General features: G+C 41.6%; 1 protein-coding gene across 2 annotated transcripts in view; it reads right to left on the reverse strand.

Annotated features, from left to right (window-relative positions):
* The window catches only part of LOC147724962 (E3 ubiquitin-protein ligase TRIM39-like), a 299,690-nt gene that overhangs the window by 44,225 nt on the left and 233,263 nt on the right, over nucleotides 1–22,202 (reverse strand). For both annotated transcript variants that reach the window (XM_086966453.1, XM_086966454.1), the window contains one exon: nucleotides 20,355–20,461. In XM_086966453.1, the coding sequence (XP_086822579.1) occupies nucleotides 20,355–20,461 (107 nt within the window). The remainder of the gene's footprint in view (nucleotides 1–20,354; nucleotides 20,462–22,202) is intronic.

Genomic DNA, 22,202 nt, shown 5'->3' on the forward strand with positions numbered 1-22,202 from the left:
GATGTGACAGCCGGCAATAGATACGCTGACCAAATTGCCCAATTTTGCGCCCGGCACAAAATGTCCCTCCAAATTGGGTTGTGGGGTGGACACAGCTGCCAACTGATGTTGTTTGATAATGTGCCAACATGGGATGAATTGAAAGACTTACAACAGTCAACAGGCAGGGAAGAAAAGGCTAGATGGAGTGAAAATGACTGCAGAATGAGGAATGACGGTGTGGTGGTAGATAAAAGTGGAATGCCCGTGCTACCCGACAGTCTGATAGATCCCATGGTCCGAATGATACATGAACCAACACATATGGGAAGGAATGCCATGTGTCGTGTGTTTGACAAGGTGTTCTATAATTCAAGGTTCAGGAACCAGGCGGAAAGGCTTTGCCAGAGGTGCCTAGTCTGTCAGCAATTCAATGCAGGAAAGAGGACTGTAGTAGAGCAGAGTACCATCGGTAAGGCAGTAGGTCCCTTTGTTAGAATGCAGGCAGACTTCATAACCATGCCCAACTGCAAGGGATATAGATATATCATAGTCATAGTTTGTCTGTTCTCCAGGTGGGTGGAGGCTTACCCAGCGAAGAAAAATGATGCCCTAACTACAGCCAAGCTGTTGCTCAGGGAGTTGATACCTAGGCTTGGGATCCCAGAAACAATTGAAACGGACCAAGGTGGGCATTTTGCCAACGACGTCCTAGAAGAGCTCTGTAAGGCCTTTAAAATGAAGCAAAGATTGCACTGTGCCTACCATCCCGAGGCATCTGGGGTGGTTGAACAGATAAATGGCACGCTAAAGTCCAGACTGGCGAAGATGTGTGATTCCACCAAAATGAACTGGACAGACGCTTTGCCCCGTGTGCTGATGAGTCTGAGAAGTATTCCAAAACTAAAAACTGGCCTGAGCCCCCGTGAGGTACTAATGGGGAGAGTGATGCGACAAGCATGGGTACCTGGAAACAAACTGCTAAGCATTACTGATGATTTGGTGCTAGAATACTGCAAGCAGCTGGGTGACCAAGTGCGTTCTATCTCCCACCAGATTGGAGAGACAGAAGACGACTGGCCCAAGACTCCAGCACATAAGCTACGACCAGGCGATTGGGTGGTGTTAAAGAAACACACCACGAAGAGTTGCCTTGGACCAAAGTGGGGAAAGCCGAGACAAGTGATTCTTGTCACCACTACTGCTGTGAAGTGTGCTGGTGTACCGAAGTGGATCCATGCCAGCCACACAAAGCGGGTAACCGAAGAAAACGCGACTGAAGCTGAAGGCAGCACCGCTGAGGAGACTCCCGAGGAGAGTCCGGATCTTGCTGACATCGAACTGCCAAGCACAAGTCGAGACGTTGAATGGTATCCCGCCGACGACCAAGTTCATGATCCAATACGAACCAGGAAATATTCCTACCTAGACAGTGAGTGGGATAGTCCAGGTGAGACAGAACTAGAAGGAGAAGGTCAGGTCAACAAGACACACATCACACCTGATCAGGAAATAGGCCAAGTAGGGACAGATCAAGACGTCGACGCTCCACCTGAAACTCAGGAGCCTGGAAAGGGACAGGTAGTGGTAAGGGCTGAGGTTCATGCGGAAGACAGTGAAGAGAACGAAGTGCATGAATCAGAGCAGATAGAAATAGATGAACGTGTTCAGGAATCAGACTCCAGTTCACCTAACAGCAAAGAAAACCTACAAAGCGAACCTGAACAGGACCAGCTAGAGGACCAGGCAGAAGAAATAGATGAAAGACCTGGAACTAGTCAGACAGGGAGGGAAATAGACTCTGTCAAGCACCAGAAGAAAAATAAAAGAGTGCACGAGGAAGGTCAAGTGTCCTCAACTACTAAGAGTCACAGAAACAAAAGTACACCCAGGTACGTCAAAAGGCTAAGACTCCGACTAAAAACTGTCGAAGAGAAACTGAAAGACCGTGAAAGGGCTGAAAGTGAACGAAAACCAGCCCGAGGCAAGTTTCTGAGAAAAAGCGACAGATTGAAGAAACAGAACAAACTGTATCGGAGCCCCGAATGGACATACCTGGTGCTGGAAGAAATTGATGAGCCCCATCACAGTGGGAAAAGTGACGAGGAGTCCGTCACTGATCAGAGTTCGGACGAAGACCCTCCTTGAGACAAACCAGAGCGAAGCCTTGCATAAAGAGAAGAAGAGGGGTTGCAAAAGCCACCTGTAAGCTAAAATGTCTGATTCAAGCGTGACTGGGAGATCCAGATGTGGGTGTCTTAAAACTTGCTGTAAGATATGCTTGTGTAGTATAGCAATGTTAATAGTAATGTGGATAGGATTAACCGTCTTTTTACCTTTTATGATAAGTAAAAATCCAAACCTGTCCCCTACCGAACCTGAAATATTAGACACAGACGTTGCACGGACTGCAGAAACTCCACGGAGCTTAGGACGACATGACACTCTAGATAGGCAAAGACACGCACGACAGAATTTAGAAGCATCAGATGAGGGTGAACTGCACTTTCACAAGATGAGAAACCGGACGCATTTAAATGTTTTTGCTAACTTGCTAGTGCATTATGTAGAAGCTATGGAAATAGAAGACTGTTATGTCTGCATGAAGCTACCTACCTCTGTAGCTGAAGGTGTGACATATCACCACTTACCCCTAACCTATGGAATTTCCTGTAGTATATTAGCTAGCTTGTTTTATAGAAGCACTTTACAGTACTACTATTCAAATGCTGACGTAGTGTTTTCTGAACTCCCTATTAGAGGACATCTGAACCTTGTACATATTAAAAGTGACGTAACCCGTTATATGGGAGAATACTTCCTGACTATAGGTGACATAGACTTAGATGAAGCACGACAAGAAAATCTGACCTGTTCTTTACAAGAGCAGGAAAAGATGTTCATAAAAATGGCAGATAGAAGAAGAGAAAAGTTTCAGAAGAAAGCAAATGATGAAAAGGATAGAGTCCCTAGGTGGGCTGAGCACATGGATAACACCTCTCAAGGCGAAGCTAATCCTGCTTTGTTGCTGGATTTTGAACGGAAAGGAAAACTTTGTCTCCATAGAGAAAGGACAGAATATTAAAACAATGTATTCATTGGTTCCAGCGAGTGTGAACATAATTATAAGGTAATTGGAGGTTGGGGTTTCAAAAATGGGTCAGAACCTGTGTTTCCCGGAATATATTATATATGTGGGAACAAGGCTTATTTCAAATTGCCGGATCACTGGTATGGAAGCTGCTACTTTGGCATTGTCTTCCCGAAAATATACCATGTGAATAATGCTGCTGGAAGCAATGATGAAGACACTAATGGCTTAGTGCGTAGAAAACGTGAAAGCGTAGGTGAAATTATAGGTGATATCTTTAGTGCACTGATACCTGGAATGGGGGTAGTTCTTAACACTCATAGAATCTGCAAGTTATCTACAGTAGTGGATCGGTTATCTACTGACACTGCTGCTGGATTCCTGCTGGTCAATACTGAAATGGTTGCGATCAGATCAATGGTTTTGCAAAATCGCCTTGCTCTTGATACCTTATTGGCAAAAGAGGGCGGAGTCTGTAGAATGCTGAAGGCGCAACATTGTTGCACCTACATTCCTGACAAAAGTATCGAATTAAAACAATATGTGAAGAACATTACTAATTTGGAAAAAGAGCTCAAACCATTAGAGGTTGACAGTGCCTGGACGAGACTGACTGGAGGTCTCTCCTCTATAGGTAATTGGTTTTCTAACCTAGGTAGAAACATCCTGTGGAAAATACTGATGCCAATATTTGGAATAGGTGTGATTGTGTTAATAATTTTCATCTGCTGCAAATGTCAAAAATGCAAAGGAAAAACTGTAAACAAAAGAGGGGTGAAGAGAAACATTGATGAATTAGAATTAGAAGAATTAGGGAATGAAATCTACAAAAAGGTAAAGAATCACCACTCCCATAGAGAAGCTGAAAGAAAAATCAATAATAAGTTCGTTGAAATAGAAATGAATGATATGGAAGAATGAAAGTTGGCATCTGTTTCCTTTGTAGTGATGATAGTAAATATCATCAAAGATGGGATTGATGGAGCAAGGATTCGCACGTAAAGCGACTTGCTCCCACTCATGAACCTCGTCTAATGTATAATCATATTAATCCAACAGTTCGTCATTTATTTTGCATTTTTCCCCACATGCGGGTGTCCCCACGAGGCTTGCCTGTGTGTCTTTTCCATACTAACAAAGCTTGCACTAGAAGAAATGGCTGCTTCGCTGAAATTCAGTCTGCGCATGCGTCGGTCATACCCATGTGATGTGACGCACTCGCATTCTGGAGGGAATCTGTGCTCATGCGCACTGTTGCAAACATGGCCGCTTGTCTCTCATCACGCTCTACGCTTGCTACTGCTGCTTTAGCCTATCTGTCTTTTCGCACTAAACTTTAATACTATAGAAGTTATAAAATAAGGGGTGTGTTTAATTTTAGCCTGGTATACATTGTGATCATTTTTATACATGATTCTAATTTGTTCTCGCTTACTTTTCATGTATCGCGTCTCTGGGGCTGGGAAAATCGGGAGTGGAGCCATACTTGAGGCTCTGCTGGGCACCGTCATGTGACCAGGGAGAAACCCTACTGCGCAGAAGCTGAAACAAGCCAGCTGGCTCCTGAAGCCCAATACGCCTGAGAAAGCTCCTCCGAGAGACAGAATCTCACCTTGAAAGAATCAACACTGTTGCTACCTACTATGAACTGCATTGTAGTACTGTATTTTCTATGATGGGAACGTGAACCCAAGGGGCGGATAATGAAAATTAAATATGTATTATGTGAACTCTGAATTCTAGGAGGTGACAATGTCCAGGCCACCTCTTCTGACCAATCATAATGTGGGAAGCTGTCACTTGCAACATTGGTGGGTGGTCTAAGGGTCCCCAAACAGTATAACTGCCCTAGTTTAGCTTAGGAAAATTGTCCGACTTGTCCGAGTAGCAGACCTGTCACTGACCCTACGAACTCTATAGGTGATCCAATCTTGAGTGCTGCGGAGCACTCTGTCCATACTTTCCACAAACTCCTAGGGGTGGAAATTGTCTTAAGTGCTGGCGAAGCACTTTGATGGGAAATTCGAAAATCCAAACGGGGTTACTGGCGGATTACTTGCAGAAAAGGGTAACGCAGGCGTTGCTCCTGAAGCTGTGGGTGTTGGTCGTACCTTGGTGAGCCCAGTCCTGATCCCAAATCCAGAGGGGTATCCTGTCCTGACTGTCCGTGAGCTGTACCTGCTCGCATTCTGGCATTCCTTTTTCTGAGGGTCCTTGTCCCCGTCCTTCCAAACTGACCCGTGGCCAGGGTTGGTCTTCATTCTGAATTAGGTAATTATTAGTCTGTGGGTTTACGTCTCTCTCTCTCTCTCTTTCTTTTCTTAATAAAGCACTCTTGCACATGATATTGCTCTATTATCTTGAAAGCAAGTTATATGCTATTGTCTATTAGAATTGTTCCACTTTTCTCCCCACCTGTAGGAAATTACCAAACTGTCATATTTTTAGTATGTTCCCGTTTTACCCTTCCCCTTAGTATGGTTGCTGTGAACTTAGTAAGATAGCATAATAGCCTAGATAAATGCTATAGGTCCCGTTCATATTCCATGTCCTAATATAAACTTGCAGTGATTAGTTGGTTCCTAATACTCTTACCCATAGGGTTCACGTATACTCAAATGGTCCTTGCTTTAATTCATGGTTATATTTTGGTTGTGATCCTAATGCTTGACGTATTACTTTGTATTTTGCTAATTTTGACATATTCACTTTGAAATTCTTATATAAACTCTTAAACTTATCAGGTGTCTGTGGTCATTTTGCGCATAGTGTGGACATATGTATTTTGGGTTATAAAGTGTATTTTTCTTCTAGGACCCCTGTTACCTTTTCCCTGCTAGCTCCTGATCCGTCTGGAGTAATGTGCCTGTGGTAAGTCAGGTACATGATCAGCAGTGGTGTGAAGTCACCCCCCCGGATTACTGATAGTAGCGTGTAGAAACTCACCCGGTTCACGCCAAACGCGAGTCATTGGTTTAAATGCGCACGCCAGGGCCCAGTGCGTGTGAGAATCGGGAGACCCAGTGACCCGGGTGAACTGCGCGCTCTATCAGCACCACCTCACATAGTTACACATGCGTGTCGTGTCTCGTGTCGTGAACATAATATGGCGCAGACTGAGACAAAAACCAATACCATTCAGTACTATTGATGACTACGCTGCGCTGCAATGTTATTAACAGTACACACTCATCATGATAAATCATATTCATTACTATACTAGTAGGCAGCTCAACTGGGAAGACAGGCAGGAGTCCAGGCGATTATTACAAGTCATTAATATAAATATATTTTGTGAGCACAGTCTCAGTCTCACCGGCGTTAGTCGGACTCTCGGGGAAGAGACTGTTCTAGTGTCTCTATCGACGATGATCAGGCGACAGGAGGAGGAGTCGTTAATTTATTTCTTTATCTGATATGATTTTTAATTCTTCTACACGATGTGACGGTGATGAGCTCAGTCGGAGTCGACGCACCGCTCACAGTGACGCACTCTCCCAGTGAGGCGCCGCGGGGCGGAACATGACGTCGTGGCTAAATTGCGCACTCCGCACAGCGCGCGGGGGCTGTCCCAGGGCCGTCACGTCGTCATAGGGTAAGATTGACGGCCCTGGGACCCAACTGCTGGCTGCTGCCTGGGCAACTTAAGTGAAACCAAACCCAACAACTAAACAACAACAGCGCTCACGCGCGCCGTCGCTGCCATTGCCTGGTCGGAGGCCGCCAAATCCTGTCAGGGGGCCGCCACTGATAGTTCCGTATCGGCCGATCTGAATCCGATCCTCGGCTCGGTCGGGCGTCGTGGCGGCCCCTCGGGTTTGGCGGCCCTGTGCAAGTGCACAGTTTTATGGAACTGCTAGCTGTATACGAGGATCCAGTTGCTTGGTCCGAGAGTATACCCATATACATTTTTTAATAACAAACCACATCCCTTTATTAAAGTAGTTGTTTGGATTGTGAGTTTGTCTTTTAATAAATAACCCTTCTTTTTGGTGATACCCACACAATTCTCTGGACACTGCTATGCTACTCCAGAGGTTACCTCAGGCTTGAGGATGGCATGCAGCACACTAGATCACCCAATGATAAATGCCATAACGTCTATGTGGGGCAGAGAACAAATATAAACCGCACAGCACAAAACATAGCGTTTATGAGGGTTATCTAGAGAACCTTTTTGTAACATAGTTACAAGTGTCCTAGTCCTTTGTGATAAGCATAAATGTTTGACCCTCCACTGGAGAAAACAACAATTTTCTTCTGAAACCCTCACCCACTAGGATTACCCCTTGGTGGCATGCTTCATCATCGGGTCCATCCGTTCCGCTGCGGAAAGCGGTATGATGCGACCTACAAACTACGTGGGAGCACTAAATGTATAATGATAAAGACAATGTTTAGAAATAGAAGTGTGGGGGGTTTAAATGTAGGGTGAAGTTTAAAAATACCTGGCTAGTGGGTATGACTAATTTAATCTGACCCCTAGACGGTATGTTTAAAAAGGGTGGGAGGAAGGAAAGGAGAAATTATGAGTCTACTTTCCTACAAGGTCTACTTGTTTCTAGCCATGCCCCTATTGGCTTATTATCATTACCTAGGGAATCTAATTCCCTGGGTCCATTCCTGCTCTTTATACTTTATGCAAACAAACTTGCAACTAACTCCCTGGGCACACTCCTGCGCTTTATACTTTATACACACAGACTTGCATTGTTAGTAACATATATTTAATTACCACCTTGTTGGTGATTCACCTGATCAACAGTTATTCAGTTGATATATTAGACGTTTGGGCACTGCCTCGTGGTTCCTCCGGGGTAGAGGGGAATTAGTCAGGTTGGCATGCAGAGGTAGAACTTTGGAGGTAGTGCGACTACAAGTTCCCCTCTCCCTGGACCCATGAGGCAGTGCCCAGATGTCTTATGCATTAGCTGAATAAATGTTAATCAGGTGAATCACCAACAAGGTAGTAATTATTTATATTTTACTAAGCATGCAAGTCTGTGTGTATAAAGTATAAAGCACAGAAGTGTGCCCAGGGAGTTAGTTTAGGCCAATAGGGGCACGACTAGAAGCATTTTGACCTTTTAGGAAAGCATAATTTCTCCTTTCCTACCTCCCCCCTTTTTTAAACATACCATCTAGGGGTCAGATTAAATTAGTCATACCCACTCTCCCCTCAGGGTGTTTTTTGTTTGTGCAGTGGTGGCTTGTGCACAGACTGAAGTTGGCTCTGCTGATTACATTACTCACAGGTGAAAGGAGCTCTTTATGTAAGGTTTAATCTGACCACACATTAGTATAAAAAGAAATTAGTATAAAATGAAACATTTCAGCATTTCTACGCAGAGTACCCAGACATTATGGGAGATTATGGGAGGCCTGATTGGACCATGAGTGAACCGACATTTCTAAAGGGGTTGAGCAAGCATAACCTGATTTCTGCAGAGAACATCCTATGTATTTATTTTGTTGTTACATTTATTTGTAGCTGATGGAAATCTTCTTGACGCTTGTGAGTGTGCAAAGACATCTGGCAGGCTGGTCGGCTTGAGGGTGCAGAGGAACACACCTCAATTAGAGCATACTTCCACACTGATTCACCATGGCTGCTAAGGTTTCAGATTTCTAACTGTGGCATTTTCATGATTTCACTTTAATTATGAGTGACATTCACGCAAACTGACTCTGCTTAGTTTTCAGTAGTCTTCTGTGAGCGCACTTTAGTTCAGAGACTTTCTTAGAGTTTCTTGTTGCTCAATGGGTGTAATTTCTGATATTTATCTTTCGTTTGTCTTCATTGCTTGATTTTGTTCGCTAAAAAGTGCCACTCATAGTTGTTGAAATGTCACTCATAATTACCCTTACATTATGAAAATGCCACATATAGTAATCTGACACCTTGGTAGCTATGCCCCTTCTGTTCTCCATATTGCTTGGTTCCTGGCCCACAAGCAGCCAAAGATTTGAGTGTGTCTGGCTCCATCAATTCAATATACTGGCTCGTTAAGCCGTCTGACATCCCGGGTATGATACGGGACATAGTATGCTGCCACTCGCACTTTTATTTTCACAAACCGTAGGCGAGGTTCGGCTCCTAGGCCGGATTAGGCTGATGGTGCCTGGGCCAGCGACGAGTACCTCTCTGTGCCAAATAATTCCGCCCTTCTGCTCTTGCATACGGCTATGATTATTCGTATGGTCGCGTACGGGTAGAGTGTGATATGGTGAAGGCCTATGGTGTTTGAAACTGGGGAAAGAAATGCCGAGGGTGCCTGCATAGAAACTGATTCTAGGCATCATGGGATTTGTAATCTGACCTCAAGTACCCTTTTAAGCTGCGGGCAGTTTGTAAAAAAAACTGACATTTTCTCCTTGTGTATTTACTACGTCCTAATTGGTTACTCAATACTTTTAGATTATTATAATCATGGGAAAGACGTTTCCTATTGAGGTCAGATCATCCTCGTTGCAGCTCCAATTTAAGTGACATTCCTCAGTAACTTCTCCACAGAGATTTTCTTTGTGTGGTTTTTATGGCTATGCCCAGAAACAACCATAGTGCGCCTCTTCAATCCTCTGAGGCGGGGATGGAAGATTTTAATCCTTTCAATGTCCTTCAGGAAACCGTAGAAGACCATATTAAAGAGCCCACTGTCTCCAAAGGGTCTGTTTATCGCCCAGGGGCAAAACATAACGCTAAAGTTCCTTCTGCATCAGCATCCTCTTCTGGCAAACGGGTGAAAGTAAATCCGCCATCTCCCACTAATCCATCCCCATCAATCTCTATGGAGCTTCTCCTTGAGGAAATTCGTGCTCTTAAACCCCATATGGAAGAAACTAATGCCCGATTACAAAACTTGGAGTCTACCTGGACGAGCACTGAGCAGAGAGTCGGTGAATTGGAGAGTTGTGTCGATTTGGTACAAGAACTCACAAATCAGCTCCCTAGTATGTCCAACGAGATAGCTCATCTCAAGCAGCAGATTGAACAGTTAGAAAATCGCAATAGGCATAACAATTTGCGCATTCATGGCTTGGCCGAAGGTCTTGAAGGTCCAACTCCGATATAATTTTTTAAGACTTTCTTACCAACCCTTTTGGGGCTCCCTGACAGTCCAGTTTTGAAAATTCAGCGTGCGCATCGTCTTGAACCACCTTCTCGTTCTGCATCATCTTTTTCAAAACCTAGAGGTGTTATCTTGTATTTTTTAGAATACACCGATTTGCCTAAAGTTCTCCAAGCTGCTAAACAATGTGGAGAGATAACTTGGCATGGATCTAGTCTATTTTTTGCTCAAGATTATGCCAAGATAACTGCTGATCGTAGGAAAAGATTCTTGGAATTGAGGCCAGACCTACGTAGTTTAAATGCTAGATATGGCTTGTTCCATCCGTGCCTCTTCAAAGTGACATATAATAACAAGACAACAACATACGAAGATCCTGATTTACTTCAACAATTCTTGAACAGTTGTAGAGTAGAGTCCATGGAAATTCCTCGGCCATAATGGACTTCTTATTCACTGTTTGATAATGTTTGTTTCTGTATTGTCCTATTACCCCCCTTCCGTTTTGTATCATTATTCTTTTATCTCTTTCCATTTGTATCAAGTGATTCCTTAGTGATATCATTATGTTTTTGCCCTCTGTGAACTTTTGTTGTTTCAGTAGACCTTTGGTGTATTTTGTTGCATAACCTTTCCCTCTCCCTCATTTCCTAGGTAACTGGTCTGTGGTCCCTCATCATCTTTCATTACCTTTGTCTCTCCTGGGAGCTGCTCTCCTCCTCGCGGTCTCGTTTTGGAGTCTTCTGTTCGGCGTTCCATTTCCCTTATGTGGTACCACCACCCCTATTCTTATCATTTTCCCATGGTATATCTTTTGTTGCAATATCTTCTCATTGTTTCTTTTTTCTATTTTGTGTTTTCATGTTTTGTTCTATCTCTACCCTATTTCTATTGTTTCATTTTATCTTTCTCCTGCTTTCCTTTCTTCTTCTCCTTTCCTTCTTTTCTGTTCTTCTTTCTGATCTCACTTTCATCTTTCTACCTTACTGTATTTTGGTCTCTCCTTTTTCGTTGTTTTATTTCCTTATTTTTCCTCTTCCTCATTGCATTTTCTCTTCCTCAATACATTTTCTCTTCCTCATTCCATTTTCTCTTCCTCAAAACAGTTTCTCTTCCTCATTGCATTTTCTTCTGCAGTTACTTCTGGTTTGTCTCTTTCCTATTAGTATATAACTCTCCTCCTCTTACCATGTTTATGTGCAATTTTGAAATGTAGATGTCTTTACAAATAATATCCTGGAATGTTAAGGGTTTGGGTTCTCCTATTAAGCGACAACGTGGGTTGTCTCATTTAGCTAAATTGAAAGGTGACATAGTGTTATTACAAGAAATACATATTAAGGATGTTGAAATTGCTAAACTCCTCGTAACTGGGTTGGTCATGTTTTTGCTTCTCCTGGTTTAGGGAAACGAAATGGTGTTGCTATTCTTTGTCTTAAACGTTTGGATGTCCAACTCCTGGGTCAAGATAACGACTCTGAAGGCAGATGGGTCGTAGTATCCTTGTTGGTTAATAAAATTCCTCTAACTATTTTCAATCTTTATGCCCCCACTATACAGGATAAATTGTTTTGGCCTCAGATTCTCTCCTCATTAATGCAGTATACTGATGATTACTTTATTTTAGGTGGCAATTGCAATCTGATTATGGACCCATTTTTAGATAGGAAATCCAATTCACATTTCTCTCCCTCACCTGTTTATACTCAATTTGCCTCTACCATATCTCAAAGGTCTCTTGTTGACTCTTGGAGACTTTGCCATCTTTCTTTACAAGAATACACATATTTTTCTCCTGCCTATTCTTCTCAATCCCGGATAGATTATATTTTTATCTCCAAGGCCTTCACTCAACACATTGTACATTCCGATATTGGTTCGATCTTAATCTCTGACCACGCCACTATTTCGTTAACCCTGGATTTACTCCCTCCCACAAGAGGTGCCAGGAGATGGAGGTTTAATAACGCTCTTCTCCTAGACTCTAAATTTACATCAGATTTCCTTGCTTTTGCTTCCTTGTTTTTTGCCGAAAAAGAGTCTCCCCAGATATCCCCTCAATTGTTGTGGGACACTTTTAAAGCTGCCTCTAGAGATTTCATTATTTCATTTGGTGTCAATAAAAGATGTTTAGCTACTCAATCTATTCAATTACTTTCCACTCAAATTAAGCAATTAGAACATTCTTACTACCTCTGTAACAATCAAGCTGATTTAAATAAACTAATTCAAGCTAAACTCAATTTTAATAAACTTTCTACTGATTCTGCTAATCTATATCTCCTTAAATCTAGCGCTAAATATTATAGTGCACAAAATAAAGCTGGTAATCTACTGGCCAAATATCTCAAAATTAAAAAGGAACGAATGAAAAAAGATTTTATTGTAACCTCTTCCAACATTACCATACATAAAGACGAAGACATTTTAACTGAATTTAATAACTTTTATCTGCATCTTTATACCCCGGAATTCTCCTCTTTATCTATTGATATTGATCATTATCTAAATTTGCTTCCCTCTCCTTTGTTACCAGAGGTAGACTTTGCCTCCTTGGAAAACGAAATTCTACCTAAGGGTATTTTACAATCCATTAATGTACTTAAGAAGGGAAAGGCCCCAGGACAATATGGTTTCACCATAGAATTTTACTTACATTTTTCTACTCTACTAGTGCCTAAGCTTCATCAATTATTTTCCTTTTTTATTGAATCTAAGAAATCTGAAGGTTCCTTCCAAGAGGCTCTGATTTGTCTCATCCCCAAAGAGAATAAAGATCATACTTTATGCAAGAATTATAGGCCGATCTGCTTAATTACCTTACATTATAAAATATTTGCGAAAATTCTTGCTCCTTATCTCGATAAAATCTTACCGCTATTAATTGGTAAAGAACAATGTGGTTTTATTAAGGGTCTCCATCTTTCGGATAATACACGCCTCTTTTTCAATGTTCTCAGCAAAACCCATTCTAAACATTCATTAGCGGCTGTTGCCTTAGATGCTGAGAAGGCATTTGATAGGGTTAATTGGCAGCTTATGTTCTCAACTCTCACTTGGTTTGGTTTTGACTTGAAATTCCTTTCTTATATTTCATTATTATATTCTTTCCCTAGATCTTTTAATTTAGCTAATGGTCTTGTTTCCTCTTCATTTTCTCTGTTTAGAGGTGTCTGCCAGGGTTGTCCTCTTTCTCCCCTTCGTTTTATTTTGGTATTGGAGCCTTTTATGACAAAAATTAGAATGAATAATGAAATTTCGGCTTTCGCCTATGGAGATAAACAATTGAAACTTTCTGCTTATGCAGATGATATTCTCCTTTTTATCTCTAACCCCCAAACATACTTCTTATATTTCTCTCGGAAGTCTCTCACTGTGCTTTAGTCTCTGGCTATAAACTTGCGGGCCCCAATAATGAAGGAGAGTAGGGGGGTGCACACGGGGGATACCTGTGGTACCCCCCTGCATTTGCACAATCAAAAAGGCAGGCACCGCGCGGTGCCTGCCGCTTTGATTATGCAAATGCAAAAGTACTTTTTAAGCATTGTGGCGGGCGGTGCTGAGAGCACCGCCCGCCACAATGCTTAACATGCAGGATGTGCCCGCCACTCTGGAGGGCACATCTTAATAACCCCCATGGGACCCCCACCCTTATGGCGGACGGTCCCTATTACCACGAGGATGGCGGGCGGGCAAAGTCCGCCCGCCATCCTAATGACCCCCTTAATGTTGATAAATGTGAGATTTTGCCTCTCAACGCATTCTGTTTTCATTCTGATTTTTTTTACTTCCTCTTTTCATTGGAGCCCCACTAAAATTAAATATTTAGGTTTATGGTTTACCCCAGTGATTAAGGATACTGTAACGTTAAACCTCAAAAATCTTCATACACCTTTGACAGATTCCACATCAAGATAGCACCCCCTGTTTTAGTGTTTTTATCTTGGTGGGGTAGACTGGATTCTATAAAAATGATGTTAGTTACAATTATCTTATTTTTCTCTCCAATCTTCCGGTCAATGTTCCCAAGTCCTTTTATAAAACCATCTATTCCATTCTCTCATGATTTTTGTGGCAAAACAGGAAAGCTAGGATGTCCTTCTCCAAACTCAAATGCCCTAAACATATGGGTGGTGTCAATTTCCCGGACTTCTCCTCATTTCATACTTCATTTTTTCTTATTCACTCTGCTTCTCTTTTTTCAAAGTGTTTGCTTGACAGCATTTCTCAGCCATTATGGGTCGAGATTGAATCTTCCTTCTTCCATCCTTTCTCTTTTGAGCAATTCATTTCATTATCACATATCCCAAACAGAATGAATCTCCCTATTCTTAAAAACTCTAGGAAAACCTTCTCCCCTCTTTTTCTAGGTGGACTAGATGATCGTTCTAGTTTCTTGCAATCCCCTGTCTGGTATAATCCTCTTATTAAAACCAAAAATAAGACTCTTTTTTGGCAAGACTGGCAGGATCTTGGACTGTCTTGGACTCATCAACTTTTTCCAGACGTTAATTGTATTCTCTTCTCCTTACTTCAATCTCAATTTTCCCTTCCACCTTCTTTCCACCACAAATATAACTTATTATGTTCAGCTGCTCAAGATAGCTATGATGTTCTCTCGTCTTCCACTCCTCGTACCAAATCCTCTCCTATTACTCTCTCTTTTCTACACTCCTCTGCTTCCGCATCTCAAATCTACAAAGCATTGCGAGAGATTTCTATCACTCGTGATGAATCTAAGATAGAAATTGCCTGGGAATCAGATTTAAAGGACTCTTTTTCCGTCTTAACTTGGCATAAAATTTGGTCTAAAATAAGGAAATCCTCTAGGGCGGCTAATACAACTCAGACCTTATTTTTTATTTACAATAGACTTTTGATTACTCCTGCTAAACTACATACCATTGACTCCTCTATTCCCTCTACATGTTGGTCATGCTCTGCTGCCGTTGCAGACCTTAAACATATGTTATTCACATATCCGTTAGTCCATACATTTTGGTCCAAAGTCTGGCATCAAATCAAAAAGATTTTCTTCACACATTTTCCCTTCAGCTTGTCACGGATATTTCTCGGTAGCCTTGCTGAAATATGGTCTCAAACTACTACTAACACCACCATTGTTGACTTACTTATAGCTGTTGCATTTCAGCAAATTACTAAACAAATTACTAAATCCTGGAAGGATACCTCGAATGTCTCCTTTCAAGCTTTGTGGTTTGGAATTTGTTACAACCACAAGTTAAGTAGAGCCTACGTTTACCCTATTACTCTCGCCATTAAAAGAGATTTGTTATAGTTCCCTGTTACAAATGTTTTGGATTTATCTGCTCAATCCCTCCCTTTGGTTTCCCCATGCAATGAAGAAGTTCCCAAACCGTCTTGATATGCATAATTCTTTGTTTGATTTTCTGTTTTATTTTAATTTCTGTATACATTTTGCAAATGTCTATTAGAGAATTGTTTATGTAACTGTTATTACACTTGATTTCTGGTTTCATTACTGTTTTTGTTCCTACTTCCCCCTTTTTCCTCTTTCCCCTTTCTCTTTTTTATATTCTCCTTTCTCATGTGAATAGTATATATTTATCAACACATTTTTCCACTGTTATTGTATTTAACTACTTCTATTTTGTACTTTAACATATAATACATTTTCTTTAAAACCAATATATATTTGCCTGCAACCTTGGTTCCCAATGGACAGCCCATTGCTGATGTATATAAAGAAAAAAATAAGGGGCAGATGTATCAAGCATTTTGCGAATCGCAAAGGCCGAAATTCGCAGAATTTTGGCCTTTGCGACTCGCAAAAGCCATTTTAGCATTTTTTGATATGTAACAAAAAATCGCAAAATAAGGAATCGCAAAAAATTATTTTGCTTAAGCATTTAAGGAATCGCAAATTTTGTGATTCCTTAAATGAGATGTATGTAACTTTTTGAGATTACGAATTTGGGTTAAGAAATCGCAAATTACCACCAACGTGTAGTTTTTTTAAAAATGCCCTATTTGGCATTTGTGAGGGTGGCATGTGACGCACATACATGCCCTTAGGGCATGTATGTGCGCCACATGCGCACACATTTAAATTTCAGGGGTGCAGCAGGGTGTCTTTGAGACACCCCTGCACCCTTGAAAAAATTCTCAAATTGCGATTAGCAAATTGCGAATTCGCAATTTGAAAATTATTTCACAATCTTTCCTATGGGCCTCCTGGCCCATAGGAATGCATGGGAATTATTCCTTAATAGCAATTTTGTACTTACATTCCATTTTGCGATTTCTAAATAGCGATTCCTTAAAAATCGCTATTTAGAAATCGCAAAAACGTATCTTGATACATCTGCCCCTTAACGTCTGGAAACTAGGGGTCATATTTACAAGGTAAGTGGCGAAGCCTGTCGTTAAGCCAAGAAGGCTAACGACACGCTCTGTCACTTTAGAAGCGCAGGGCAGCACCATTTTTATAAGAATATGGTGCAGCCCTCGTTTCCCCACTGTGCTGGCCCTAAATCAGGCTGTCTAGTGCTAACGTAGGCACCCTTGCATCATAGTGCAAGGGTGTCTGCATTGCAGGGGAGACCTTCCTGCACATAAACAATCTTTAAATGCTGTTTTGTAACTTTTATGTGTGCTGCTCAATGCAGCACACACAGCAGTTGCAAAACGTAATTTTTTTTTAATGACTGCTTATGTGCTGGAAGAGGGACCTTCCTGCACGCTTCAGTTCACTCACATGCCGTTCGACTTAGCGTCGGCTTCGAGTGTTTTTCAACAAATTATGGTGAAATTTCTATAGGGAGAGGAAAATGTTGTCTATTTTTAAGACAACATCTTGGTAATGGAAGAAACTGTGGAAAAACATAGCATCACTTTAATGAATGTCTTGAAGAAGTTAGGGGAGTTTTTGACTGAACAGATAGAATACTTAGGGTACACCATATCCAATGGCATGGTGAAACCCATGCGATCCCTGTTGGATGCACCTACTGAGAAAGATCAGCTGCTGTCGTTTTTAGGACTCATAGAATACTATGCAAAGTGTAAAGATAATTTTGCTCACAAGATGGAGGATTTGAGAAGATTACTGAGTAAATGTGAGAGGTTTACGTGGGAAAAGAATAAACATTTGTGTTTTGACTACATCAGAACTGCAATTTGCAATGCCGAGAGTTTTGCTTTGTTTAACAACAAATTGAAATGTATACTCACTGTGGATGCCAGTTCTACAGGATTGGGGATAGTACTGTCTCAGTTGAATGGGAGACAGGAAACGACTAGCATTTGCCTCACGCACCCTCACTCAGACTGAAAGGAACTACTCAGTTATAGAAGGAGAGTGTATCTGTGAGGATTGTCTTCCATTATGCGTACTGATCACAAACCTCTCATTAAGATCTGGTCTTCTGATGGAGCAGGTAAGAGATTAGATGGGTTGCCAAGTCTTGCAGCTCACCATCAGGAGTATTTTTACACAGTGTAATTTGTGCAGGGTTGGAGGTATGTGCAGGCAGATTGCCTATCTAGGTTGCCCCTGGCATGGGAAATTTTGGATGGTGTGGCGGTGAAGAATTTTCAGTCAGAACGGGCAATTGCCTCTATGAAAGATGCAGTAATCTGTGGCTTAGGTGCATTCACTATGACTTAATGGGAAGATGAAATGGAGTTAGATCAAGTTCTCATAGAGATCTGTATTTTGATTCAACGTGGATCAGTCAGTGAGGCCGTACTGCATGAGTTGTCAGTGTTTGGTCTCAACGTCATTATGAGGGGGATCATGTTATCCATCCAGTAGGTTTGCGATGCAAGCTATTTTATTTAGCACATGAGGGTCACTTGGGACAAGGTTTGACTAGTAAGAGACATAAAAGTAAGTTTCTGTTGACCAGGTCTTGACAGTCAAGTCAAAAGGGTGTTGAACGGTGTGGTATTTGTAGGTAGAGTTAGAAGAAGAGGTTACGAGTAGGGTGCAAAAGAGAAGGAGGGCATATTGAAGATCCTAGTAAGCCCTGACATACCATTTGTTTGGAATGTATTGGCCCCATGGTGGAACTAGCTGCATAGTTGAGGTTTTCTGTTGTAGTGGTTGATGTATATTCACTAAAAGCACTATTTTAGAGTTGGAGGAAATTTTCGTGAAGATGGTGTTCTTTTGGAGTTGGTAACAGATAATTGTACCCAGTTGACTTTGCACAAAATTACAATGTTTTTTAAACAGTATGGGATCAGACATTCACGCACCTCATTATATAATCCACAGGGAAACGGTTTGATGGAAAGGGTCAACAGATTATTTAAGGGTACCATACAATTGGCCTTCACTAATCAGTGTGGCATTTTGTGCAACACGTCACAGTGTTACCCAAAGGGTTCCCTTGCAAGAAATGCGTGTATGTTTACCTGCCACCAAACTGGTTCCAAGCTGGTTCCAGTGCGTAGCTATAGCTTTGCCGCCCACCACTGTGGAAATTATCCTTTTTAGGTGCCAACCGGTGCAGGGGTTCACCCTTATCTGTCCACGGGTCCATAGACCAAGACAAGAGATTGGCACGGAAGCTGGAATTCAAAATAACAAGTTTATTCACTCACGTCCATACAAAACCCTCACGTGTTCCAGGAGGTAGTACTTGAATACACAGACCATGGGCCTTTTATACTAAGTTTTCTGCACTGGTAAGCATGTAGTTACAAATAGGAGGTACAGACCTACACAAGAATAACTACCGAAAAACATGGGCAAATGGCAAATCACTTAGTCAGCAAAGTGGGAGGGGGAGCAGGAGTGCTTAGGGCAGCACTAAGATATTGACAGTTGAGTCTGAGACCAGGTGTTCTGGCAGCTACAAACTCTTTAGTTTGCATATTGCTTTTAGCTGAGTCAGGAGTTTAACTAAAGTAGACAGCACAGGCAGGGAAAAAGACGAGCAGCAGAGGATGGAAGAATTACATAGCTGACAAAATGGATGCCACAAACAAGATGGTTTCAGCTTATGCTAACAGATTTTATTGGCAATTTCCACACCACGATCCCTGTGATTGCCTCACAGTGATGGTGATAGTCCACGATGAGAGGGGAGCAGGAGTGCTGGCTACAGATGACGAGTGGGGGTTTGGAGGGACTTCACAGACGACGACGAGAATTACAAAAAAAATAAAGGAAAGCTAACCTTGCGCTCGCTGGTGCCCCCAAAATCAGTGCGCCTGGGGCATACCACCCTCCATCTTCCCCTAGCTGTGCTACTGGCTGGTTGAGAGAATGGATAAAAAATGGAGGTCAAGGTATAATACAACCCATGGGAGAGGAGCAAATCAAACTTGTGGTAGGTGATTGGGTCAAAGTAAAGTCAGGAAGCATAGCAAGATGTCTCCCTAAACTGAAAGTGCCTTTTCAAATTGCTAAAATGGGAAGTTTTTTGTGATTTTGGAAAAAGACGAGAGGTGGAATTTTAGAAATGTTGCATTGTACCAGAAAGGGGGACAATGTGTGAAGAGAGTGGAAGAGGGATACTCTGGCACTGTGTTCATGAGGGATGAGGAAGTGGAAAGTAGTGGTTGTGGAACAGGTGTTGACCATGTTGGGAGAGGGATGGTTGGTTAAGGTCTGACAGTAAAACTAGATTCCGGAGACCTCCCACATATCTTGAGGACTATATTGTATCTTAGTCTCAGGTTTCTTCCTCTCATTTATTTTATCAAGCTTTTTGTTCTTTGTTTCTTTTGATTATGTATTTACATTATTCGTTTCTTCATATATATATATTATTTTCCTTTATCTTTGAGGGAAGGGAAGGGGATGTGTTATGATGTAAGTGTATTTGCATATGTTACTCACTGATTGTTCTGTAGCAGATTGTAAGGGAAAGAAAATTTCAAGAGTGTCAGTTGATCCGCGCATCTTGGAGAGGACTGATGCCAGGTTGTGTCTCCTATGAAGCTTTGCATATGAAATACATCCATTGCAGTATTGGTGTATCTTTCCATCACAACAGATATCAATGGATGATGTTAAGGAGAACTTCCTGTACTCCTGAGGGACCACCAGCACCGTTCAGGAGTTGGCACAGCTAAGGGGTCAGTGTGCGACCCTGCACTCACCAAATGGGTGACCAGGTCTTTCCACAGAAACAGCTGAAGTTGTAGCTGGTGGAGTTCCACTGAACCTCTCCGTGTGGACAACAAAATATAATTACATTCTTCACAACTCTATGTACCTTTATATTTCTTAATTTCCTCTTCAGGTTTCCAAATATTCACAATTTCTCTTTCCTTTCTTTTCTTAATCTCTGACTCTGGACTCTCAAACGTCACCTTCTTACACCTGGAAGGACACACAGATCATTTTAGTGTTACAGAACGCTAAGAGGCTACAGGATCTGAAAAGACACAGCACAAACACCCTGTTATTTGAAATAAAATACTGCAAGTACAAGAACACCTGTAGAACAGCACTTGGTGTGTTTCTATGCACACACACAAACACCAGCAGCTCTGGGGGCATCCGAAAGTGTCATACATCATCCCTTCCACTTTGAACGTGTTTGGTACTCTTTTGTAAAATGCACACGTCATTTTTCTCTTGTAACACAGTTTGCTACCTCTTACATTTTGTTTGCTTTAGATACTTGCACAAGTACCACCATTGCCTACGTAATGTTTGTTCTTGTGTTTAAGTGCCTGCCATTTATTGCAATATTATACCTCTACTGGTACTTTGTACGCATTTGTAACTTGCACAAATGTCACTTTTTTCCTCCTGTAATGCACCGTTTGCTACCTCTTGTATTATGTTTGCTCACAATTGTCACTTTTGCCTCATGTAATTTACGCTTGCTTTTGTAATTTGTTTACTTGTAATTTTCTCCTCATGTATCATTACTATTCCTATTTTGAAGCGCTCTGACACCTTCGGGTAAAGTCTGCGCTATATAAAAACGCATAAATAAATACAAAAAAATAAAAAAAACCTTGCAGGGACTGGCACCCTATAATACAAGCTTCAAGATCTCGGAGGAAACTGTAAAAAACTCAGCTACTAATCTTTCTCTCCTCCTCTCGCCATTTCCCTTTCTGTCTATTTGTCTGATTTACTGTATAACTCTTTCTTCTTCTTGGACATCGCTTTGTGTTCCTCGCTCTCTCTGTCCCTCTCTGTCAGAAAGCTCCAGAGATCTCAAAGGTAACTGTGGACATTGTCTGTTACTACAAACACTCAGACACACTAACTTTTTCAGCCACTCTAACAGCAAAATCGTAATTGTGCACAACTACAGTTATTACCCTCACACTCTATCTATCTCTGGCTCACCATGTGTATCTCTCCCAGTCCCACTTTGCTTCACTGTAACTGAATAATACTTGTCACTACACACATGCATACTTTCTCTCTGTCCCTCTTGCTAACACTCTTGGTTTGTTTGTCTCTTTCTCTGATAGATCTCAAAGGCTGATCTGAATAATCACATACACTCCATCTCTTTCACTCCCCCTCTCTCTCTCTCTTTGTATAAGTATATGTATGTATATATATATATATATATCCCAATCTTCTACTCACTTCTGCAATATCCTCCATATGTTAGTCTCACTCTCTCTCTTTCTCTCTCTCTCTCTTTTGCTTTTTTCCCTCTCCCGGTTAGACCTCATGTAAAACCTCAGTAGTGATGTGGATTTGTGTCTGGTTTTGTGGCAATTCCTTCCATTTTGCTAAATGCTCAATGTATCGGGGTAAAAGATGTATCAATTTTCCGTACCGATTTTTTGTTAAAGGGTTTAGGGTTAAAAAAAACTCGTACTTTTGCACAATGCACCTTACTGTATCTCCCCCATAAGGGGTGGGGAACGATACTATGTCTATCATTTGGGGTGCAGTTCTTGTGCACTTTCCCCTTCCCTTCCATGTTCAGGATAGGATGGCTATACATAGCAAGGAAATTTAAAAGTTGATCTTTATTATATTTTAAGTTAGTCCAGAACTCTTACACATTCTCGATGTCTTAGATACTAGGTTTACCTTATTGTTAGCTTTATTTATCTCGGACATCCTTATTTTGCTTTTTTTG

This window comes from Lissotriton vulgaris, chromosome 4_1 (assembly GCF_964263255.1).
Source record: "Lissotriton vulgaris chromosome 4_1, aLisVul1.2, whole genome shotgun sequence".
NCBI classification, from domain to species: Eukaryota; Metazoa; Chordata; class Amphibia; order Caudata; family Salamandridae; genus Lissotriton; species Lissotriton vulgaris.